At 40.1% G+C, this 24,501-nt stretch overlaps 1 protein-coding gene across 4 annotated transcripts in view; it reads left to right on the forward strand.

The window, feature by feature from the left end:
• Positions 1-24,501, forward strand: part of PDZD8 (PDZ domain containing 8) — a 94,973-nt gene that overhangs the window by 20,510 nt on the left and 49,962 nt on the right. For all 4 annotated transcript variants that reach the window (XM_062215038.1, XM_062215039.1, XM_062215041.1 and 1 more), the window contains exons 2-3: positions 6,515-6,637; positions 20,575-20,677. In XM_062215038.1, coding sequence (XP_062071022.1) covers positions 6,515-6,637; positions 20,575-20,677 — 226 coding nt within the window. The remainder of the gene's footprint in view (positions 1-6,514; positions 6,638-20,574; positions 20,678-24,501) is intronic.

Here is a 24,501-nt window from a genome sequence, read left to right on the forward strand (position 1 = left end):
ATAACCTTTAATTATCATTCTCCTAATCCCTTATCTACTCCCAATCCTTTTATTTCTTTGAATCTTCTGCTTCCTCTCCTCTCATCCTGTTATTCCTGTTATGTACTGGTTGATGTGCTTAATAGTATTGCACATTTTTCTTTTTTTTTTTATAAAGATTTATTTTTTATTTATTTGAAAGATAGAGTCTCAAAAAGAGGTAGAGACAAAGTGAGAGGTCTTCACTCTCCAGATAGCCGCAATGGCTGGAGCAGCACCAATCTGAAGCCAGGAGCCAGGAGCTTCTTCCAGGTCTCCCACATGGGTGCAGGGGCCCAAGGACTTGGGCCATCTGCTGCTGCTTTCCCAGGCCGTAGCAGAGAGCTGGATCAGAAGAGGAGCAGCCAGGACTAGAACCAGCGCCCATATAGGATGCCAGTGTTTCAGGCCAGGGCTTTAACCCACTGCACCACAGCGTCAGCCCCAGCACATTTTTTTTTTTTTCATTTCTTTCAACTTTTATTTAATAAATATAAATTTCCGGCTGGTGCCAGGGCTCAATAGGCTAATCCTCCGTCTGTGTAACCAGCACCCCGGGTTCTAGTCCTGGTCAGGGCGCCGGATTCTGTCCCGGTTGCCCCTCTTCCAGTCCAGCTCTCTGCTGTGGCCCGGGAGTGCAATGGAGGATGGCCCAAGTGCTTGGGCCCTGCACCCGCATGGGAGACCAGGGGAAGCACCTGGCTCCTGGCTTCGGATCAGCACAGTGCGCTGGCCGCAGCGCACTGGCCACAGCGGCCATTGGAGGGTGAACCAATGGTAAGGAAGATCTTTGTCTCTGTCTCTCCCTCTCACTATCCACTCTGCCTGTCAAAAAAAAGTATAAATTTCCAAAGTACAACTTTTGGATTATAGCAGCTTTTCCCCTCATAACCTCCCTCCTACCCCTCCCACCCGCAAAGCATCCCATATCCCACTCCTTCTCCCATCCCATTCTTCATCAAGATTCATTTTCAATTATCTTTATATACAGAAGATCAACTTAGTATATACTAAGTAAAGATTTCAATAGTTTGCACCCACACAGATACACAAAGTATAAAGTACTGTTTGAGTAGTAGTTTTACCATTAATTCACATAGTACAACACATTAAGGACAGAGATCCTACATGGGGAGTAGGTGCACAATGACTCCTGTTGTTGGTTTAACAATTGACACTCTCATGATGTCAGTAATCCCCCGAGGCTCTTGTCATGAGTTGCAAGGCTATGGAAGCCTTTTTTTTTTTTTTTTTTTTTTTGACAGGCAGAGTGGATAGTGAGAGAGAGACAGAGAAAGGTCTTCCTTTTGCCATTGGTTCACCCTCCAATGGCCGCTGCGGCCGGCGCATCTCGCTGATCCGAAGCCAGGAGCCAGGGGCTTCTCCTGGTCTCCCATGGGGTGCAGGGCCCAAGGACTTGGGCCATCCTCCACTGCCTTCCTGGGCCATAGCAGAGAGCTGGCCTGGAAGAGGGGCAACTGGGATAGAATCCGGCGCCCCAACCGGGACTAGAACCCGGTGTGCCGGCGCCGCAAGGCGGAGGATTAGCCTGTTAAGCCAGGTGCTGGCTGGAAGCCTCTTGTTCACAAACTCCGGTCTTATTTAGACAAGGCCATAGTCAGAGTGGAAGTTCTCTCCTCCCTTCAGAGAAAGGTACCTCCTTTGATGGCCCATTCTTCTCGTCTACCACATTTTTCTAAAGCTAAGTTCATTTTCCTTTGTTCTTTTTTCTCTCTGATGTTTTACTTGTATGACCTATGTTACTCTGTCTTCAGATTCACCAGTTCTTCTGCCAGTTCAAATGTACTGCCCTTCTGGTGAATTTTTTATTTTAATTATTACGTAGTTTTCAACTCCAGAACTTCCATTTACTTCTTTTTTAATAATTCCTACCTCTATTTGGCATTTCATAATGACTCCTTTTACTTTAATTGTGTAACTTTTTCCTCTCAGTGAGCATATTTATAATGGCTATTTTCAGGTCTTTTTCTGCTTGTTTTTGACCATATGTGTGAAATAAGTATTTTACAGAATCTTTTAAATGTCATGTAATACCTTGATGGAAGCTAGGCATTTTAGATACTCTTTTGTATCAGTTCTGGGTACTGGTCTTTCCTTCCCAGGACTTGTTACTGCCTTGTTTGTTTTCTAGTCTCTGCTGGGGTTATTGTAGTGCAGTCTATACAGCAGTGTTAAGTCTGATGCTGTACTTGTTTTCAACAGTACCTTGAGGCCTAAGTTGTTTTACAAACTAACGCAATCAAATTATGGCTCTTTCAGGAATAGTTTCCAAGGTCGCTGTCTGCTACTTGTTCTAACTCTGGGAGTGCTCTTCCTAGCCACCTTGTACTCTGCTTCTCTCCTACAAATCTGGCGGTCCAGAGTCCAGGCTGTATCTTCCTTGAATCCATGAATCTATTCCCCGTTGCCCTATACTACGACCTCCATGGTTCTGATAGTGCCATCGCGTTTGAGCTTTTCCGTACTCTTTTGTAAATGGAAGAGATTTGAGGATACCCGCTTTTGACCTGCTTCTCCCTCTCTCCTTTTCAAGTAAGGACTCTAGAGCTAGGAGTGGAGACACTCCCACTCTAGGAGCTGAGTGCTGGGTTGTAGGGTTGCTGCCTATCTCACTATGAAACCACTCTCTTGGAGTAGAATTTCTGCTTCCCTGAGCTTGTTGGAGAGAGAGAGAGAGAGAGATCAAGCAGTGTTCATCGAAATACCACAGCTTGACTTCTTGAATAATTATTTTTTTTTCATTTGCTGTTTGCTCTTAGGCCCATTTCCAAAGGGTTTCAGTTATTTGGTTTTAGCTTTATTTTAAAACAACTTTAACTGGTTTGACTGGGGAAGCAGGTCAGCAGAACTGCTCTTGCTGTCACCCTGAAAGCCAGTCTTCTGATGCTTTTTAAATTTTCTACACTGGCAAGTACAGGTAGCTCTTAAAGAAGGCTAGTTTGCTAGGAGCCTGAATGAGAAAACTGACATGTTTTGGTTGATTGGTTAATAGGAGATAAAGACTAATGAATTCTGGCCGGCGCCGCGGCTCACTAGGCTAATCCTCTGCCTTGCGGCGCCGGCACACCGGGTTCTAGTCCCGGTCGGGGCACCGATCCTGTCCCGGTTGCCCCTCTTCCAGGCCAGCTCTTTGCTGTGGCCAGGGAGTGCAGTGGAGGATGGCCCAAGTCCTTGGGCCCTGCACCCCATGGGAGACCAGGAGAAGCACCTGGCTCCTGCCATTGGATCAGCGCGGTGCGCCAGCTGCAGCAGCCATTGGAGGGTGAACCAACGGCAAAAAGGAAGACCTTTCTCTCTGTCTCTCTCTCTCTCACTGTCCACTCTGCCTGTCCAAAAAAAAAAAAAAAAAAAAAAGACTAATGAATTCTAAGCAAAGATACAGTGAGATGAGAAAATAAAAGCGAAGGACAGGCATAACCTGCCTCATTGTTTGGATTCCTTATAGGTTTAGGATACTTAAAGGCTTTGGCTTTAAAGTTTTGAAAACTAGAAGTTCTGAAAGCTGAGTGTCTTGCTAAATGTGAGTGTGTGAGTTCTATTCACTGGCTTGCTGAACAAACAGCTTTCCTATTTTTCTGTGCATAAACATTCAGCAAAACCCCCAGGCATTAATAAACTTAAGCTAGTCTTTACTTCATATAACATTCAACTCATATTCCTACATATAACCTTGTTATTGCACTCTAACATTATACTTGATGAGAACAGCTGATTCTCAGCAGCTGTGACTTAGCTAACTAGCATTATTAAATTCAAAGTTTCTAGTGTATTTAGCAATATTTGTAATTTTTTCAATAAGATTTATTTATTTTACTTTATTTATTTGAGAGGCAGAGTTACAGAGAGAGAGGTCTTCCAATTGCTGGTTCACTACCCAAATGGCCACAGTGCCAGAGCTGGGCCTATCCAAAGCCAGGAGCCAGGAGCTTCTTCTGGGTCTCAGAAGTGGAGACCCAGACTTGCAAGTACAGGTGCCCAAGCACTTGGGCCATCTTCCACTGCTTTCCCAGGCCATTAGCAGAGAGCTGGATTGGAAGAGGAGCAGCTGGGACACGAACTGGCACCCATATGGGATGCTGGCATTGCAGGCGGAAGCTTAGCCTACTATGCCACATTGCCAGCCCTATATTTGTTATTTTCTGTAGAGTAACGGAGTTACATGTATTTTAGGAGTCTTAAGGCCAATGTGTTAAAGCACTTAGCTACAGGGCTGGTGTTGTGGGTTAGTGGGTAAAGCCATCACCTGCAGTGCCAGTATCCCATTTGTGTACCAGTTCGAATCCTGGCTGCCCCACTTCTGATCCAGCTCTCTGGTCTGGCCTGGGAATGCAGTAGAAGATGGCCCAAGTCCTTAGGCCCCTGCACCCATGTGGGAGGCCTGCAAGAAGCTCCAGGTTCTTGGCTTTGGACAGGCCAAGTCCAGCCATTGCAGCCATTTAGGGAGTGAAACAGCTGATGGAAGACCTGTCTGTCTCTGCCTCCCTGTAACTCTGCCTTTCAAATAAATACATCTTTTAAAGAAAAAGCACTTAGCTACAACCTTGTATTAATATGATAAATTTGGTTCCTAGTTTTTCTTCTTCTAAAAGCTTGATAGCTGTATATGTGAATCAAATTACTTCAAATGCAAATTAGCACAGTAGTAGGGAGAAAGTGAAGGCCTTACTGCTTTCTGAGCTAATTCAGAAACAGGAGAAAACCACTGAGCATTGTCAGTGTACATTCTTATATTTCCTTAAAAAGATTTTTTTCTTTAATGCTGGGAAACCTTAAGGCACCTCTTTCCCCTATCAGTATCTTTCAGTGGACTATTGATATTTTCTAAGGTTTATTTCATTTTTGCTATTGGATTTTTATAAATCAGCTTAACACATCCTCAAGTCCCGATTGTATGTGAGGCACATTGTCACGTTTGTGGGCGATGAGAGAATTGTGAGACTGAGATGTATTTGACATTTCAAGACGTAAATGCACAGCAGCTTAAATGACTGCTGAGGAAGGTACCAGGGTATGTGGTCTATTATGAAGCAGGTTTGGGCATATATAGCATCTGGACAGGCTTTGAGGAACAGGAAAAACCTCAGGTTAGGTACAAAAGGCCAGTAGGCAGTAATATGCATAATGTCTTCGGCAGACATGAGGTGACCTGCTAGACCTTCCAGTTTCTATGCCTTTTAAGGAAATGTGTGATTGGAAAAGTTAATGGTAGTGGACCTTGAATGTGAAACCAAGAACTTTTGACTTTCTTATATGGTCCATCAGTGGAAGCCATTAAAACTTTGAACAGGTAAGTTATGGCTAATGATGATGTGTAGGGTGAATTGAAAACTATAGGGTTGCAAGCCTAATTTCCTCTCACTTTCTTCGTCTCTTGCTTTAATGGATGAATATGAGCCATGTTTCAAACTAAAAGTTTTTTAGAGGCTGGTGATTTGGCATAGCGAGTTAAGCTGCTGCCTGTGACACTGGCATCCCATATGGGTACCAGTTTGTATCCTGACTGCTCCACTGCCTATACAGCTCCCTGCTAATAACCTGGGAAATGCAGCAGAGGATGGCCTAAGTGCTTGGGCCTCTGCCACCCACGTGAGAGACTCAGATGAAATCTTGGCTTTGGCCTGGCTCAGCCCGAGCTGTTGCAGCCACTTGAGTGAACCAGCAGATAGAAAACCTCTCCATCTCTTTCTGAAACTCTGACTTTCAAATAGCAACTCTTTTATTTTAAAAAAGTTTTTTTAAAACCTGTAGTTTATAAACTCAATACAGGTATCTCTGTAAAAACAAGTCTATTAACAATGAACATATAGGTGCCTGAATAATTCATAGGTAACTGAGGTGTTACATAGTTTGAGCTTTAAGGAAGTCAGAGTAACTTGAATTCTAGTTTTGCCACATACTCTGTAAAGTTGAACAAATCCTTCTATATTTCTAAACCTTATTCTTTTCATCTAGAGATGGAAGCTAATAATACCATCAGCTCAGGGTTGTGAGCGTTCAGTAAGGTAATGTAGGTAAAGCAGTTAGCATACTCCCTGGCAGACAGTAAACATCTCCAGTGAATACCTTTGGTGCTGTTGTTATTGTGTTGTCATCGTGTACCCATCGGGTACATATACTGTTTCCATGAAGCAGTGCATTCTGAATTTTGATCTTGTACTGTAAGGAAACTCTTCTCCTCTTGCCCCACCCAAATCACAGGACCTGCTGACTGCCTTTGGACTTTCCTTTTCTTTGTTCCATTTGTCTTGCCTTTTCAGTGAGGACATGCCAAGAAAATAAGATTTCTGGTTGCTGCAGAGAAGGCACCACTTGTTGCCAGTTGTGGGAGAATGTGGTTGTCTTTGTAGAATACACGTGATATTAGGTGTTTTGTGTGTGTGTGTGTGTGTGTTTCATGGAGGTAAGTTCCGATATTATACATTAATCTGTGGCTGTTTATAATTCAAAAATTTAGACATATCTTTACTTTTGTCAGGTTTAAGCCGTTTTTTCCATACCAAACTTTGCAAGGATTTGAAGAAGACGAAGAACATATTCACATACAACAATGGGCGCTTACTGAAGGCCGTCTTAAAGTTACGTTGTTAGAATGTAGCAGGTATGTTCTTTGTTTTGTCATTACCACCTTATGGGATAGAAAGTGGGGCTAAAGTGTACTTAAGCTGTATTTATATTTATTTCTGTTTTGTGTTTATATTATTTGTAGATGCTTTAACTATAAATTTAATTTCATAGAAATTGTCCTTTGTAGGTTACAGAAAAATGTAAACTATGTTTTAGAAAGTGCTGTGAATTGGCAAGGGGCAGGGGGAGAAGAGGTCTTATTCTGCAATAATTTCCAAACTCTTTATCTATATAATGTTCTGTAGGCATATTTTAACTTACTCTACCTATTGGAGAATTGTTCTAGAATAACAGTTTTGAGAATTGTTTGTGATAATCAGAAATACTCAGAGAAGCTGCAAAACCCATAAGGGTTCTTAACATTTTAGAACTGAAAGAGGTCTCAAAAATAAACTTATCTAGTCTTCTTATTTTACTTTGCAACACCATGGCCTGGCCAGTTATGTTCATTCTGTGCTCGCACTACTTACTTCATTGCCCTTCTTACTTACCTCCTAACACTGGTTCCCAATACAAACAGCCAGAATGATCTTTTCAAAATGCAAATCCAATTGTCACTCTCCAACTTAAAACTCTTTAATAGCTTCCCCATTACTCTTAGGATAGGGACCCAAATCCTCATCACAAACCCTAGGTCCCACTTGCCTCTCTAGCTTCTTTCTCACCATTCTCTGCCTAGCCCTTCACTCACAATGCTTCAGCTACACAGGCCTTCCTAAGGGGGGGATTGGCAAACTTTGTATCTAAAGCACCAGATAGCAAATATTTAAGGCTTTGTGATTCACATGGTCTGTTGCGTCTACCCAAACTGTTTCGTAGTACAAAATAGTCACAAACAAGATGTAAATTAATGGATTGCTATGTGCCATTAAAACAACTTATGGATTTTATAAATTTCATGTGTCGTCAAATGTTGTACTTCTGATTTTTAGTTTAAAAACCACTGGTAGCCCAGAGGCAGTAGACTAGATTTGGGCCATCAGCGGTAGTTTGCCATTCTCTGCATAGATATTTTAAAGTACCAAGCCCTTGTGTTGATTCCATGCCATTTTCCTGGCCTACTCCCTTCTTTGCTTCTGAAATCAGCCTTTCATAGAGTGTCTTAAAGCCACCTCATTAATATCTCTCCTGCTCATTCTAAATACAAATGTACTATCTTTATGCTACCTTTCTGTGACATTTGTTTATACCACTTAGTTGGTACTTACCACTTTTACTTTTATTTCCAACCTATAATAAAACTAAAGACTTGAGTACAGAGATTCTATTTTGTTTGTTTTTGTTTTTGTTTTTGTTTTGTTTGTTTGTTTTGACAGGCAGAGTGGATAGTGAGAGAGAGACAGAGAGAAAGGTCTTCCTTTGCCGTTGGTTCACCCTCCAATGGCCACTGCAGCCGGTGCATCGTGCTGATCCGAAGCCAGGAGCCAGGCGCTTCTCCTGGTCTCCCATGCGGGTACAGGGCCCAAGGACTTGGGCCATCCTCCACTGCCTTCCCGGGCCATAGCAGAGAGCTGGCCTGGAAGAGGGGCAACCGGGATAGAATCCGGCGCCCCAACCGGGACTAGAACCTGGTGTGCCGGCGCCGCAAGGCAGAGGATTAGCCTGTTAAGCCATGGCGCCGGCCCAGAGATTCTATTTTGTACCTAATACATTTGTGTCCTTGCCGATAGGCTTATTTTGAGTATACTAAATCTTTTTCTAAGTCCTAGAGTAACTGAGGATTGTGCATCACATATCAAAGTCTGGCTGACAAGGAATTTTTTTTTTAATCAAAAAGAGACTAATGTGTTGTATATTTTATAAAAGGAACTGTAGTGTACAGTAAAAACAGGTATAATAGATACTAGTTAGGTATTTAGAAAAAACTAATTCTTCTGCCTTAGTGTTACTGGTGGGGTTGTAGATTGATTATAGGTCTGTTAACCTATGGCTGTTTGACCACTGGCTTTGGTATTACCTTTGCTTGTCAATCTCTTGCTTTATCTGTGAAAACTGCTCACTTAAAACCTTGCTATAGGAATGAAAAATTGCATAAGGCATTGAGAAAGTATAGTCAGACATTGTTAAGTCATGTTGAATTGAGAAAAATATTAGAATTTGTGGAGTAGTTGGGACCGGCGTTTTTAAAAAAGGAACTGTATACTTTATTTTAATAAGGAACTCTATGTTCTCTGATGGAATGCATGAGAAGCCAATGAAATATCTATCGCTTAAAGGGCAGGCAGCTGGGTTGATGATGGGCAAAGCTCAAGGTGAAGGCTGAACTTTTCACTATAAACTTTATTTTGTTTGGTTTCTGTGACTGTGTCAAAAATTAAAGAGAGTACATAATTGAACCAAAGGGGAAAGCATAGAAAATAGTCCCTTTTATCACTTGTTTTCTGTTAGTCTGGTAGACTTGGGTTCCTTAGGCAGCACCTTTCCCTAGGCCACAACTCTATCTTGGGAACAGGAACACTATCTAATAAAGAGCTTTCTAGACTATCTATGAACTTGAACTTGTAAAAGTTACTTAATGTTGGGGCCAGTGCTGTGGCATAGTGGGTAAAGCCACCACCTGTAATGCTGCCATCCCATATGGGCACCGCTATTCTACTTCCAATCTGGCTCCCTGCTGATGTACAGAGGATGACCCAAATGCTTGGGCTCTTACACCCATGTGGGAGACCTGAAGAAGCTGCTAGCTCCCGGCTTCAGCCTGGCTCCACCCCAGCCTTTGAGGCCTTTTAGGGAGTGAACCAGCAGATGGAAGATCTCCCTGTCTGTAACTCTTTCAAGTAAATAAATAAATCTTTTTTTAAAAAAAAAAAAGTTACTCAAGTGTTGCAGTGCTGTGTTATTGTTCATACAGTTTTAAGGATTATTTTAAATATTTAAAAGATTTATTTATTTATCAGAAAGTTAGAGTTACACAGAGAGAGAGAGAGAGAAGGAAAGAAAGAGAGGTCTTCCATCTACTGGTTCACTCCCCAGTTGGCAACAACAGTCGGAGCTGTGCCAATCCAAAGGCAGGAGCCAGGATCTTCTTCCAGGTCTCCCACAAGGGTGCAGGGGCCCAAAGACTTGGGTCATCTTATTTTGTTTTCCCAGGCCACAGCAGAGAGCTGGATTGGAAGTGGAGCAGCGGGGGGCCGGCACCGCGGCTCACTTGGTTAATCCTCCGCCTGCGGTGCCAGCATCCCATATGGGCGCCAGGTTCTAGTCCTGGTTGCTGCTCTTCCAGTCCAGCTCTCTGCTATGGCCCAGGAGGGCAGTGGAGGATGGCCCAAGTGCTTGGGCCCCTGCACCCACATGGGAGACCAGGAAGAAGCACCTGACTCCTGAATTCGGATCGGCACAGCACCAGCCATGGCAGCCATTTGGGGAGTGAACCAATGGAAGGAAGACTTTTCTCTCTGTCTCTCTCTCACTGTCTATAACTCTACCTGTCAATAAATTAAAAAAAAAAAAAAAAAAAAAGAAATGGAGCATCTGGGACTCAAACTGGTGTGCATATGGGATGTCGGCACTGCGGTTGGTGGCTTTACCCGCTACACCACAGCACTGGCCCCTATTTTAAATTTTCTCTTATAAGAGAATAAGTTACTATTGTCAACTTATTCTTGCTTTTAATTTAAGGTATACAAACTTCATGCATTTCATATGCAAATTTAGGAACATAGTGATTCTTCCTGCCCACACTCCCACCTTTCTTCCTCCTCTCTCTCCTATTCTAACTCTTAATTCTTACAAAGATCTATTTTCTTCTTTTCTTTTTTTTTTTTTAAAGATTTATTTATTTATTTGAAAGTTACACAGAGAGAGAGAGAGAGAGGTTTTCCATCTGCTGGTTCACTCCCCAATTGGCCACAATGGCTGGAGCTGCGCCAATCCGAAGCCAGGAGCCAGGAGCTTCTTCTGGGTCTCCCACATGGGTACAGGGGCCCAAGGACTTGGGCCATCTTTTACTGCTTTCCCAGGCCATAACAGAGATCTGGATTGGAAGTTTAGCAGTGGGGACTTGAACCGGCGCCAACATGGGATGCCAGCACTTTAGGCAGCGGCTTTACCTGCTGCGCCACAGCGCCGGCCCTACAAAGATCTATTTTCAATTTGTGTAGTTTATTGTAATCTCTAAAGCAGAAAGAGAGTGACACTGGAGGAAATAAAAAACAAATGACAGTGCCTTTTTATATTTTTATATTTTTTTGAAGGAATGACCAAGACTGCCTATTTCATGTTTTGAAAACAATGGCTTAATAACTAGTGAGAAGCAAAGGTTTGAAATGATCAAATTTTTTGAAAGGACATAAGCACTTGATGTTGTGAGGCACTGGTAGTTCAGTGGTAGAATTCTCTATAAACCATTTGTAGATCAAAGTTGTCTTACTGTCATGAGTAGAAGTTTCCCGGGTTTGTAGTTACTATACACACATATTCATATTTCCCTAACTTAGACAAGCCTGTTTAAACATGTTCAAGTAGTTATAAAGTCTTACAAATCATTTATTATTCTGACTTAAGCTAAATATTTTTAATAATGTTTATTACTAACTAGTAATTTCCCCCCAGATTCATGTAGTGGTGTATCATACTTACTATCCACAGACAGCCATGGTTCCGACAGAGGACTTCTTTTTTACTTTTTAAACTGTTTACTTTGAAACAATAAAATGGTTCTGTGTAAGGACTTTAACTTTTTATGTGAAAGTAATTTTAGACTTAGCAGAGAGTGAAGATTTTTATCAAACTTACTGTTATAAGATTTGAGAGTAAATTTTGCCAGTGAAAACATAACTTAGTCTTATTAACAGAATGCAAACAGTGCATTGAAATTGTTAGAGGAGTTGTACAACCCAAAGCTTTATGCTTTTGAAGGCAGCAGATGTGGAGACAACATAGATTTTTGAGCATAGAGAGCACTGAGTTCACATTCCAGTCTTGTGACCTTCCTGTTTGATTGGGCCAATGTGCCACTGGGCTGAGAATGGAGATCAGAGATAGGTTAACTGAACTACAGTGCTTCCCATATGGCAAGCCTGCAATTCATAGTTTCTATTATCATCTCTTAATATGCTCATTGTAGTATTATCAAGAAAAGGAAACCTTAAACAAAGCTATGTTCTCTTTTGCATGTTTGATTATGAGAATTGAAATTCAAATTTTGTTAACTGAAGAGAGTCTCACTATAAAGGGAGATTTCTTTTTTATATCTGAAATATACCTTTGAATTTCCCAAGCAACAGCTTGGAGGTGGAAAAAGAATTTTGTTTGTAAAAATTGATTCTAAAACTTTGGTTTATCAAGTCTTAAGAAAAAAGCAGTCATTCTAAACAATTACCTTTTTTGAGTTGACAAAAGCTGATTTTTTTAACTGCAGATAAACTCAATTGCTGTTTTGTAGTACTGCTATTAATTTCAGTCATATTATTACTTTTTAATTTATAATTCCTTTTCTGTCTTAAAGGATTTGAGGTGTTTTGCAAAGAAGACATACATATAATTAAACAGGAGATAAATTATACAAAAAACAACTATATAGAAAAAAGATCAATTTTCTAGTAGTCAGAGTAACAGAAGAAACTTGATGTGTTATTTAGCTCATATCCATTTTTTAAAGAAAATATTTGTTTACTTTTATTTTCTAAATTTTTAAGTTAAAATTATTTATAGTATATAACATGTTTTGTTATGGAATGATTAAATTGAGCTGATTAACATGCATTATATCACATACAGCTAGGTCATATTTTCTGGTAAAACTGCATATTTTTCAGGAGAAAATATTCTGCCTCCAGTTTCTCAGAGGAATTTGTCATATAGATGTATGAGACAATGACTGATGAAATAGAAACATTTGAGGGAGCTGATTTTTATCAACAATTTACATTTTTAAAAAGTTAAGATGATAATGAAGGCAGGACTGTAAAGTTTAGCTGGTGAGAGTGCTGGACTCCACAGCGGTATTGAGGATGACTGTACTCATTACAAGTAGAAGTGTTACCATAGAACTGCAGGGTTCTTGTCTCCGCGCAAGAAAGAATTCAAGCATGAGACAGAGAGTAGTGGAAAGTAAAATAGCAAAGTTTATTAGGGAAGGGACATCCGTAAGAACCGATGGGCACCTCTCCAGACAGAACCTGAGAGAGAGTGCCCAGTCGCTCAGACTGGGGGAGAGCGGGGTTACATGGTTGAGTGGAGAGAGTACACCTGGCCAGGCCAGGCGGGCGGCTCAGCATAGAGGCAGAGGGCTGAGCGTGCAGTCTGGTTGAGGCCAGGGGTTTTTAAGGGGATGGGTCCCCCACCTGGCAGGTTATCGGGTAGAAGGAGCAGGGCAGGATGCAAATACTGGGCTGCCCCTGAAACATAATCGGGATGACTTTGAGATGCACGTGCTGGACCTAAATGTCTTCTTAGGCCTTTGTCACACACACATAAGCTCATATCTGACTTCCTGCCTAACAGAAGGAGATTCTAATTAAGGTCAGTTTTCACACACTTTATGCTATTCTAAAACCTTCATTTTCTCAGCAGCTTTTAGGATGTTTTATATTATTGGGTTTGAAAAATACATCTTTAAACATTTTTTCTAATATTAAATATAACACGAATATAATCGTAATAGTTGACTTTCTATTCTGTTACCAAGAATCCTTCTTTATTCACTCATTTATTATCAGCATGGACTCATGAATTCTTGTTTTTCTCAATGTTTGTAATTCTTTTCTGTCCTTAATTATGCTAATACCTAAATTATCTCAGATTTGGCCACTAGAAGCCCTCTCAGGCCAGCTCCTAGGTGCTTGTGACTTGACTTTACTCTTTCTTTTTTTTTCAAGACCTAATTACTTTCTGGTACAGCAAGCTCCTACAGGTTGATTTTGAATCTACTCTGCCACAATTCTGGAGTCAGCTGTTTTCCCCAAGAGCCCTGGTTAATAGAGAATGGTATAGAAACCAAGTTCTGAGTGTTGAGTATATGCTCCTTCATATGTTCATAGGCTCTGGCAGTGGACAGAGTTAAGAAATACTTTCTGTATATATCTGTAGGCAATATACCAGTCACATTCATAGTTGAGAAACCAGGAGTTGACCTAACACTCCAGTTCCAATCCATCCTCATGGGATTGTTCTTTGTGTTGGCTTCTCTCATTTCTTATTTCATGGCCCCCCACCACATCAGCACTTTTATTCATTTGCTCAATCCTGTAATACATTTCAAATAGTTTTAAACTTTGTCCGCACATGTTAGAAAATGCTTACTACAACATGTTCAGGAATTTTTTGCAGTTATGCTCTACCCAGAATTGGGGTCATATGGTCAAGGACTGTATTTACAAATTAGCCCTGCTGGTTTTATACTCTTACCTTTTGATATTTAAAACCCACTTGAATTTTCAAATTGCTGTTGATCAAATTGCACCATTGTTTTCCTGCAACCCTAAAGCTAGGCTCAGGTTAGACAGTGTCCTTAGACTAGAAAACCACAAGCTAATGATTTGTATTCTTTACAGTTGCAGGCTTTTGAGATTAAATATCAAACTCAAAGCAAGTTTTCATTGTAATTGTGTTTTTAAAATTCTTTTTATCTAGTTTTTATAATTGCAGTGTCTGGGAAAGTTTGAGTGACAGCTTCATTGCTGTTACACAAAGTACTGGTCACCTGGTGTGGCAGATGTTGATGTTACTGTCTGCTTTTTGTACTTTCATTGGGAATTTAGGGAGACACAGCTGTACCCCTGATGTCCTTCTAGAAACAGAAACATATACTTTTACTTTGGTTTTGTAAGACAAAGAAAAATATTCAACTGTATGATTAAATTATATTTGCATGACATCATCTGATTTCACATATTAGGTGAAGCAGTTTTGAGGTTAAAGTTTGATAGAAAGGAGAAACAGGCTTTAAATAGCGTTATGTCCATATGGTATGGTGAAATGTTTACTTCTTCAGTAGGGGAGGCTGCTAATATTAAGGAATTTTGAAATTCATTATAAGAGCTGTTTAAAGAATTATCACAAAATATTTTTAGTTTGCATTTGTGAAGCTTCTGAGTTTGATTAAATTTGGTTGCTTTTAACATGAATGGTAACTGGTTTTTAAATATCTGAAGAAAATGAGGCTAAATAATCTTTGTTTTTTACACAGGTTGTAATTGTATGTGTGTTCTTTTTTAATTAAAAAAAATTTATTTATTTATTTGACAGAGTGATAGAGATGCGGAGCAATAGAGATTCCGATCTTTCATCTGGTGGCTCACTCCTCAAAGCCACCTCAACAGCCCAGGCTGGGCCATGCTAAAGCCAGGAGCCAGAAACTCCATTTGAATCTCCCACGTGGGTGTCAAGGACTCATGCACTTTGTGTTGTGATCTTCTGCTTTTGGAAGCAGAGGAGCCGAGACTCAAACTGGCACTCAGATGTGGGATGTAATATCTACATCACATATTAGAGCATCTGGATTCAGGTCCCTGCTCTGGTCCCAACTCCAGCTTCTGTCTCATGCATACTCTGGGGTGCGGCAGATGATGGCTCAAGCACTTGGCTCCCTGTTACCCACATGGGAGACCTAGACTAAGTTCCAGGTACCTGGCTTCAAAGACCTGGTCCAACTCTAGTTGTTGAGGGCATTGGAGGAGGGAACCATTGAAAGAAAGATATGTCACTCTGCCTTCCAAAAGAGTGAATGAATGAATAATTTTGTGAAAAGATTCTCCAAAAAAAGTATTAATTTCAGTCACTGCCCTCCAGAAACTTAAAATGTAGATAGGAGTAACAGACTATATATAAAAAAAAAAAAGCCTGGCCGGCGCCACGGCTCAATAGTCTAATCCTCTGCCTTGCAGCGCCATCACACCCGGTTCTAGTCCCGGTCAGGGCACCGGATTCTGTCCCGGTTGCCCCTCTTCCAGGCCAGCTCTCTGCTGTGGCCAAGGAGTGCAGTGGAGGATGGCCCAAGTGCTTGGGCCCTGCACCCCGTCGGAGACCAGGAGAAGCACCTGGCTCCTGGCTTCGGATCAGCACGGTGCGCCGGCCGCAGTGGCCATTGGAGGGTGAACCAACGGCAAAGGAAGACCTTTCTCTCTGTCTCTCTCTCTCACTGTCCACTCTGCCTGTCAAAAAAAAAAAAAGCCTTAAAAAATACCTGTACAAGTCAACTCTGCAAGGCTGTCTGAACTGAATTGACAAATAATAAGTACTATAGAAACTTGGTACACGGAAAAGGTATTTTTGAGTTCACACTGCTGTGAAACACTTCAGGAATAGACCAGCAGACAGATGTGTAGTCTATTTTAGGTCATTGGAAAAAGAACCAGTAAGATAAAAGTCAGAATTTTAAAGTATTTTCAAGAACCTGTCTGAATGAAGTATAGCTGTCTCATGTGAAAACTCATGGCCAACTTTGCTGGCAAAGAAGATTGTAATCTGTTAATCAAAGGATAGTTATTGAAAGTGACTTTAAGAGGCCGGCACCGCGGCTCACTAGGCTAATCCTCCGCCTGTGGCGCCGGCATCCCGAGTTCTAGTCTCGGTGGGGGCGCCGGATTCTGTCCCAGTTGTTCCTCTTCCAGTCCAGCTCTCTGCTGTGGCCCCGGGAAAGCAGTGGAGGATGGCCTAAGTGCTTGGGCTCTGCACCCGCGTGGGAGACCAGGAGGAAGCACCTTGCTCCTGGCTTTGGATTGGCGCAGCGCGCCCGCTGCAGCACACCAGCCATAGCACACCAGCCGTAGTGGCTATTTGGGGGGTGAACCAACGGAAGGAAGACCTTTCTCTCTGTCTCTCTCTTTCTCTCACTGTCTAACTCTGCCTGTCAAAAAAAGAAAAATTGCCCTTACCCTAATGATTTAAAAAAAAAAAAGTGACATTAAGAAACACCTGCTTTCAGATTATTATAGAGTGAACTGAGACCATCTGAAGCTCTAGAGACAAAGAGGTGTTGTAGGTCAAAGGTGAGGAGGTAAGTGCTTGAAGGACATGTATCATCAGTCAGAACAGGAAGGAAAGGCACCTGTGATAACTAGCATAGGCTTTAAGTGAATGACTCTGGGATGGGTGTAGGTAGGAGAGGAAGAGCATTTGAGCGTAGCAGAATCATGGTATCATTGACATTGACTTCATCAGCAAACATTATTTCCTAGCTTTTGGAGAATAGATAAAAAGAGCAAGATGAAGCTTCTGCCTTCCAGGACTAGTCGAGGAGGTGCACACTGACTGTGCCTTATCCAAAATGCTCAAACCAGAAGCACTTTGGATTTCGGAGTATTTCCATATACATAATGAGAAATCTTGAGGATGGGACTCAACTGTAAACACTAAATTTATTTATGTGCCTTATATGGGTAGCCTGAAGGTAACTTTATACAGTATTTTAAGTGTACCTGTGTTTTAACTGCAACCCCTCACATGAGATCAGGTGTGAAATTTTCACTTGTGGCATGATGTCAGTGCTCAGAAAGTTTCAGATCTTGGAGCATTTCAGATTTCAGGTTTTTGATGAGAGATGCTATATGAATTTGATTTTATGAATGTAAAGTAGTAGAGCATGGTTAGATTTCTCTAGACGTGTTCTGCAACTCAAGTTTAAGGACATAGAGAATGAAAATTGATCCTTTTGTTTAAATATGGAGATTTCCGTTCATCTTAAGCTATGCCTGTGTCTTCAAAATTCGTCCAACTGGTACTAGTGTTACCGGTAGGAGTTTCCTTCCTGGCATTTTCAGAAATTTCCATGTTTTTCACATGTCAAAAGGTGTTAGTCAAGAAATCAGGAAAGTGGTGTAAAATATTTTGAGAGTTGAAGCTTGACAGTCAACAAAGAGTCATTATGGTGAAGGAGTCTACTAAGGTCAAGTCAAAAGCAGGCACAAGAAATACTAGAAGTTTTGTCCCAGGATAGATAGATCAAATCTAGAGTTTGTAAGAAACAAATAGTCACAATCTAGAGAGTCTTAAGTGAAGCTCTTGTTATATCTGCTGTTATATCTTGTTATATCACTAATAAGTGAGTCATTCTTGCAAATAAAATAAATATTAGTAGGTTTATGCACATATTATACTTCATGCAGATCCTAAGAAATAATACTTTTTTCCCAAGAAATAAATTTTTGGAGTAAAATTCTTAAATATCTTGATTTATAATAATTAACCAAACATTTATTATATTTTTAAACTTTTAGTATAACCCAGATTGCTATTTGTAGTTCATTTTTTTCTTTAAGCAATTTTACTGAGATACAATTTACATACCATACAACTCACCCATTTAAAGTACATAATTCACTGTATATTTACACATCTCTACAACTGCCATCACAGTCTAATTTTACAACATTTTCATACCTCTCAAAGAAATCCCATATTTGTTAGCAATCTCCATTCTCTTCTGGTTCTCCTTCCTGACCTTAAGTAACCACTTGTCAAAAACAAAATGACAGCAATATTAGTTGTATCTGTCTGCTTCCTTAAAATTTCAGTTTGATTATTTGTATTTAATATGAAGGACTCCATTCCAGTCTGTTAGAGCCTAGAGCAAGAACTCAGTTCAAAACAATAGCCTCCTTTAATTTTTGTTTAACATACTATTTTCTGTCTGCATAAATTATCCCATTTCAAACACTTCTTGTAAAGGAAATCATACAATATGTGGCCTTTTGTGAGTGACTTTTTTCAGTTAGAATTTTTTCAAGGTTCATTCATATTGTAGTATGTCTTACTACTTTATTTTACTGTCAGGTAATATTCCATTACACATTTTATTTGCCCCATTGATCACTTGACATTTTTGATGATTTCCATATTTTACACATGTTATGAATAGTGCTGCTGTCGATGTTCATTTACAAGTTTTTATGGGAATGTATTCTTTCATCAATCTTGATTATACACCTAAGAATGAAATTGCTGGCCCATATGTCAAACCTGTGTTAGATAACTGCCAAACAATTTTCCAAAGTGACAACATTTTTTTATTCCCACCAGCAATATACAAGGAATCAGCCTCTCCATATCCTCACCTATCCCTGTTAATGTCAGTTTTTGGTTAGAGCCATTCCAGTGAGCATGAGTGCTTACAGGTTGCATTTCCCTGATGACTATTAATGTTGGGTACCTTTTTGTGTGCTTTTTGAGCATCTGCATATCGTTAGAGAAGTATCTATTAATTACTCGTACCCGGTTTTAAAGTAGATTGTCTGTTGTTGTTATTTGTAAGAGTTTTTCACATTTCCTGTGTACTAGGCCCTTATCAGATACATGATTTGCAAACATTTTCTCACACTCTGTGGGCTGTCTTTTCATTTATGTGATAGTGTCCTTTGAAGTGTAAAAAGTTTTAGTTTCAATTAAGTCCAATTTGTCTATATTTTTCTTTTAATTCTTGTGGTTTTGGTATCATATCTAGGAAATGGCCACCTAGTCCAAGGTGAGAAAGATTTGCTTTTATACTTCCAAAGTTTAATAGTTTTAGGTCCATTTCCAAAGTTTAATAGTTTTAGGTCCATGACCCATTTTGAGTTTGTTTATGCTAAATTTTGTTATTTTAAAGAACATTTTAAAAGTGAGAAATATGGAATAACTTATGTTCAGGGTATAATGCCTGACAACTCTGCGTTCTCGTTCCTAAATCCCGAAGATTATTGGTATCTGTGGGTGATTTGGGAACACTGGCTGGTGCACAGCCTTCTCTGCTTGATAGCCAAGGCACTCAGTTTAGTCTTTGAACAGAAGGGGGCAGCAAAGCCTTAGTGAATGAAAGTTCTTATTTTTCTAAATTTAATAAATTATAATTATGAATTCTCTTAATGTATTTGGCCTACCTTCTTTTTGGTTATAGGCTGTTAAGCGGTAAGTTCAAAATTTCTTTTAAGATTTCTTAAGAGTTATTTAAATTTAGGGTTTTTTTCCCCCCCTTTTTTTTTGCCATTCATTCAGGTTTCTCAGTTGGGAGATATAAACATGATTTCCTTGAGTTCTGCAACCTTAGAAACAGTTTTTTCAAATTTCTCTAAAATGTTTTATTTGCTTTTCTTTAACCATCTCACTCCTACCCTATGATCTCCATGTAGTTGAAGTAGTAGAGTAATAGTCAAAATGTTAATTAGTGGTCAAGCTATTTTCAAGCTTACCTTGGTAAGAAATTGGTAGATTTATGTTCTGATTTTGAGGATAGAAACTACAGAAGTAGACAACACCTTTCTTTTTCCCCTTCAATATAAAAACTTTTATAATCTCAGGATCAGACCTCCAATGTCCTTTTTAGAAATAAATACTAAGCAGTAAAACTGGGTGGTGCCATTATTCCTTGATAATTATTTTCAAGATAATAATATAAATAGCAAACATTTATTGAACATTTACTGATTAAAAGACATTATTGCAAAATGCTTTGTGTGTATTATCTTATTTGACTCTCAGAGGTAAGTACTGCTTTTGCCCTGAATTTTCCAATAGAGGAGATGCTTTAGAGAAGTGAAGTAATTTGTCTAAGGTCACATTAGTCGATGGTGTGGATGAGTGGGGGTGGTAGATGAAGAGTATGTGTGTGCGCGTGCATGTGCACGCGTGTAACTGTATTTTACTTTAATTATTCCAGATGGTATACTATATAAATCACTATGTAGCTTTTTTAAAATTCAGCTGTTTTGAAGACCTATAACTTGCTACCACATACAGAAATTTCCTGTTGAGTAGATATTATTATTGGTTTGACTTAGGTACAGAGAAAGAAACATGTTGTGAGATCTCAACTAATTTTAGCATTACTTCATTCTTCCACTAGAGGGTATACCAAATGTGTGATTTAATTTTTTTCTTACTAAAACTTTAATAGTAATGGAGTATTGTGTTATTTTTTTGCTTGTTAAATGATCAGAAAGAAAATTTTAATGCATATAACTGGAATAATACTCTCCTTGTTTTATTTTTATACCACAGGTTATTCATTTTTGGATCCTATGACAGAGAGGCAAATATTCATTGCACACTTGAGTTGAGCAGTAGTGTTTGGGAAGAAAAACAAAGGAGTTCTATTAAGACGGTAAAATAGATTTACAGCTGTATAAATTTATTCTGTAAGCATGCTTATATATTAATATTTCTATATTCCTAGAGTTACTTTTGATTATGTACAACTAATTAGAATAGATTTCATTTCTCTTGTTACAATACAATAATGATAACAAGTTCATGTGAAACTAGTTTTAGCATTCACTTTGCCTGAATGAGAAACATAGTTAATTTTTCCTTCCAGGACTTTGAAAGTGTTTTAGTACTACACACCTTAACGGGCTTATGAATGCAGAGCATTCATTCATTCAGCAGATATTTACTGAGTGCTTTGTGCTAGACACTGTTTTAGATGCTGGGAGAACAAGACAAGAGCCTCTGTGACACTAACATGGGCTAGAAGAGTGTGTATGAAACAGACTTGGAAGAAAATATAGGATATTCAGTTAAATTTTAGTTTTAGATAAACAATTTTTTAGTGTAAACTTGTCCCCAACATTACAGGGGACAAAATGTTCCTAAATACTAATGGACAACTGTATGGTATTATGGATGTTCCTTTGACTTCAAGTGTTCCTAACTTTATGTAGTAACTGTTGGGAACATCTTTACTTAAAAAATTGGCAGTGTGAAAGTTTTTGGAAGAAGTAGAGTAATTTTGATCGGGTGTGGAAGTAAGAGGAATAAAACTGGCAAGGGAAATGGACTGACTCTGTAGTGTGAATTTATGAAAGTGGTGAGGCGCTGGGGAAGATTTGGGGCATGGTAATGACAGCAGCAAAACAGATTTTAAGCAAGATTTCTTCTTCCTTTGGTGGCTATTCTTGCCCCAGTATTCTTTTTTTCTTTTTAATAACAATTTATTTATTTATTTATTTGAAAGGCAGAGTTAGAGGCAGAGGCAGGGAAAGAGAGAGAAGCCTTCCATCACTGGTTCTCTCCCCAAGTGGTTGCAACATCCAAAGCTAGGTTTATTCGAAGCCAGGAGCCAGGAGCTTCTTCTAGTCTCCCACATGGGTGCAGGGGCCCAAGGACTTGGGCCATCTTCTACTGCTTTTCCAGGCCATAGCAGAGAGCTAGAAATGAAGTGGAGCAGCCAAGACTCAACCGGTACCCATGTGGGATGCCAGCACCTCACACGGCGGCTTTACTTGTTGCGCCATAGTGCCAGCCCTCTTTTACATTACATCTCAAGCAATTTAAAACAGCTCCTTAGAGTAATAAAATAACCAGTTTTAGAATTTCTCTTGAAATACATAACTGCATGAATAAAGCATTGTTTTGTCTGGGTAAATTTTTTTACTTTCCTCTGAATTGGTTATAGCTTGCCATTGCTATTGGCATTTTCACTTTGCTGTATCATATTTACAAAGATATGAGGTTAGACAGTTTTAATATTTTATAACAAAGGTTAGTAAGACTTTAATCTGGAGTCATTATTTCAGATCTTAGCATATGTCATAGGCAGTTTTGAAAACATAGTTCTAGATTGCTAATTATATCTGGTGTGGAAAATGTCAGCAATAGTAAGTGTGTACAGGCATTAAATTACATGTCTGAATTTAAACTCTAGGGAGGAAAATTAGTCTGTTCAAGACAACATAAAACAGGGTATACGATTGGATAGTTTGGGATATATTTCAAATTTAGATAGAAAATAGAGAATCATTAAAAAGCAAGCATACTAAATTATTTGAGTGTAAGAAGCTGTCTTTGTGCAGTCTTTAGGTTTCAGTCCGTGTTAAACATTCACATTTGTTCACTGACATTATCCACTAGTTGTAATGAATACCCAGAATGAAAGACACTTCATTCAGTTCATGTTTTAAATGTATCTGAAGTTCTTAAAGTCTTAAAATACTGTTATCAGGCCGGCGCTACGGCTCAATAGGCTAATCCTCCACCTGTGGCGCCGGCACACCGGGTTCTAGTCCCAGTCGGGGCACCAGATTCTGTCCCGGTTGCCCCTCTTCCAGGCCAGCTCTCTGCTGTGGCCTGGGAGTGCAGTGGAGGATGGCCCAAGTGCTTGGGCCCTGCACCCCATCGGAGACCAGGAGAAGCACCTGGCTCCTGGCTTCCGATCTGCACGATGCGCTGGCTGCGGCGGCCATTGGAGGGTGAACCAACAGCAAAAGGAAGACCTTTCTCTCTGTCTCTCTCTCTCTCTCATTGTCCACTCTGCCTGTCAAAAAAAAAAAAAGAAAAAAGAAAGAAAGAAAGAAAGAATGAATGAAAACACTGTTATCAAGGAGCATGGCTTCCTTTCCCACCATCCTTTTTGTCTCAGAGTTGCAAGATATCTAGTGCACCTCTACATACGTATCTTTGAAGAAAAAGAGTAAGGACTAATGCAGGCCAAAGGTTTGTGTCAGCCAGGGGCTTTGCTAAATGGAAGCTTCTCCCAGGGATTTTCACTTAAGTCTTATTGGTCAGAACTGGGTCACACAACTTCTAGTGGCCAGGAAGGATTGGCCACTAGATCCTTTGTAGAACTTGAAGGCAAAGGGAAGAGTGGTTACGAATGATTTTTAGGTGGCCAGTCCACAAGAAAATGACTTAAATCTACTTGATGACTTAATTTTTAAGAAGATTTTACATAGATTGTGATATAAGAGGAAAATTGAAAAGAATAATAAATAGCCTGAAGAAAGCCTACTTTAGAAATACCTTATTAGAAATCTGAGGGAGACTTGGGTCAGACCAATATGCTGAGGTCGGTGCCCTGCTTGTCTCATTATTATCTGAATAAAAGAATGCATAGGATAAATGAGGTAACTGGTAATTTTGTTCTTTAAAAAAAGTAAGAGTTGGTCATTGTCACAGAATGGATTAAGTTGCTGCTTAAGATACCCTCATCCCGCCGGCGCCACGGCTCACTAGGCTAATCCTCCGCCTTGCGGCGCCGGCACACCGGGTTCTAGTCCCGGTCGGGGCACCGGTCCTGTCCCGGATGCCCCTCTTCCAGGCCAGCTCTCTGCTGTGGCCAGGGAGTGCAGTGGAGGATGGCCCAAGTGGTTGCGTTGGGTCCTGCACCCCATGGGAGACCAGGATAAGCACCTGGCTCCTGCCATTGGATCAGCGCGGTGCGCTGGCCGCAGCGCGCCTACCGCGGAGGCCATTGGAGGGTGAACCAACGGCAAAAGGAAGACCTTTCTCTCTGTCTCTCTCTCTCACTGTCCACTCTGCCTGTCAAAAAAAAAAAAAAAAACATACCCTCATCCCATATCAGAGTGCCAATTTAAGTCCTAGCTACTCTGCTTCCAATCCAGCTTCCTGCTACTGCATCTGGGAAGACAGCAGATGGTAGTCCAAGTAATTGGATCCTGACGCCCATGTGGGAGACCTGGTTGAAGTTCCATGTTCCTGGCTTCCACCTGGGTCTGGCCCAGCCTCAGTTGCTGGCATTTTGGAAGTGAATCAGCATATGGAAGCTCTCTGTTTCTTTTTCTCTGTCTCTCTGTCATTCTGCCATTCAAATAAATAAATAAAACTTGAAAAACAATAAGGAAAATAAGGAACAATCTGTCATGAGAAGCCCATAGGGTAACTGAAGTGTAAATAAATTAGATATTAGACTTAAAAATTAGATGATCATTTTGCAAAGATCATCTTACAGAATCAGTGTGAAAATATCTTCACCTACACCAAAAAGAGGCAATGCAGTTTATGATGTATTTCAATACATTGCAGTAGTTGGGTTCAGTGATGATAATTTGCTTCTCTTTCACTAAGAAACAAATTTAAGGAATTTAAAGATTTTTTAAAAGTTTCATGGGCCACCATTGTGGCACAGCAGATAAAGCCACTACTTATGACACTGGCATCTTGTATCAAAGTGCTGGTTCAAGTCCCAAC

This window comes from Lepus europaeus, chromosome 17, assembly GCF_033115175.1.
Source record: "Lepus europaeus isolate LE1 chromosome 17, mLepTim1.pri, whole genome shotgun sequence".
In the NCBI taxonomy this organism is placed as follows: Eukaryota; Metazoa; Chordata; class Mammalia; order Lagomorpha; family Leporidae; genus Lepus; species Lepus europaeus.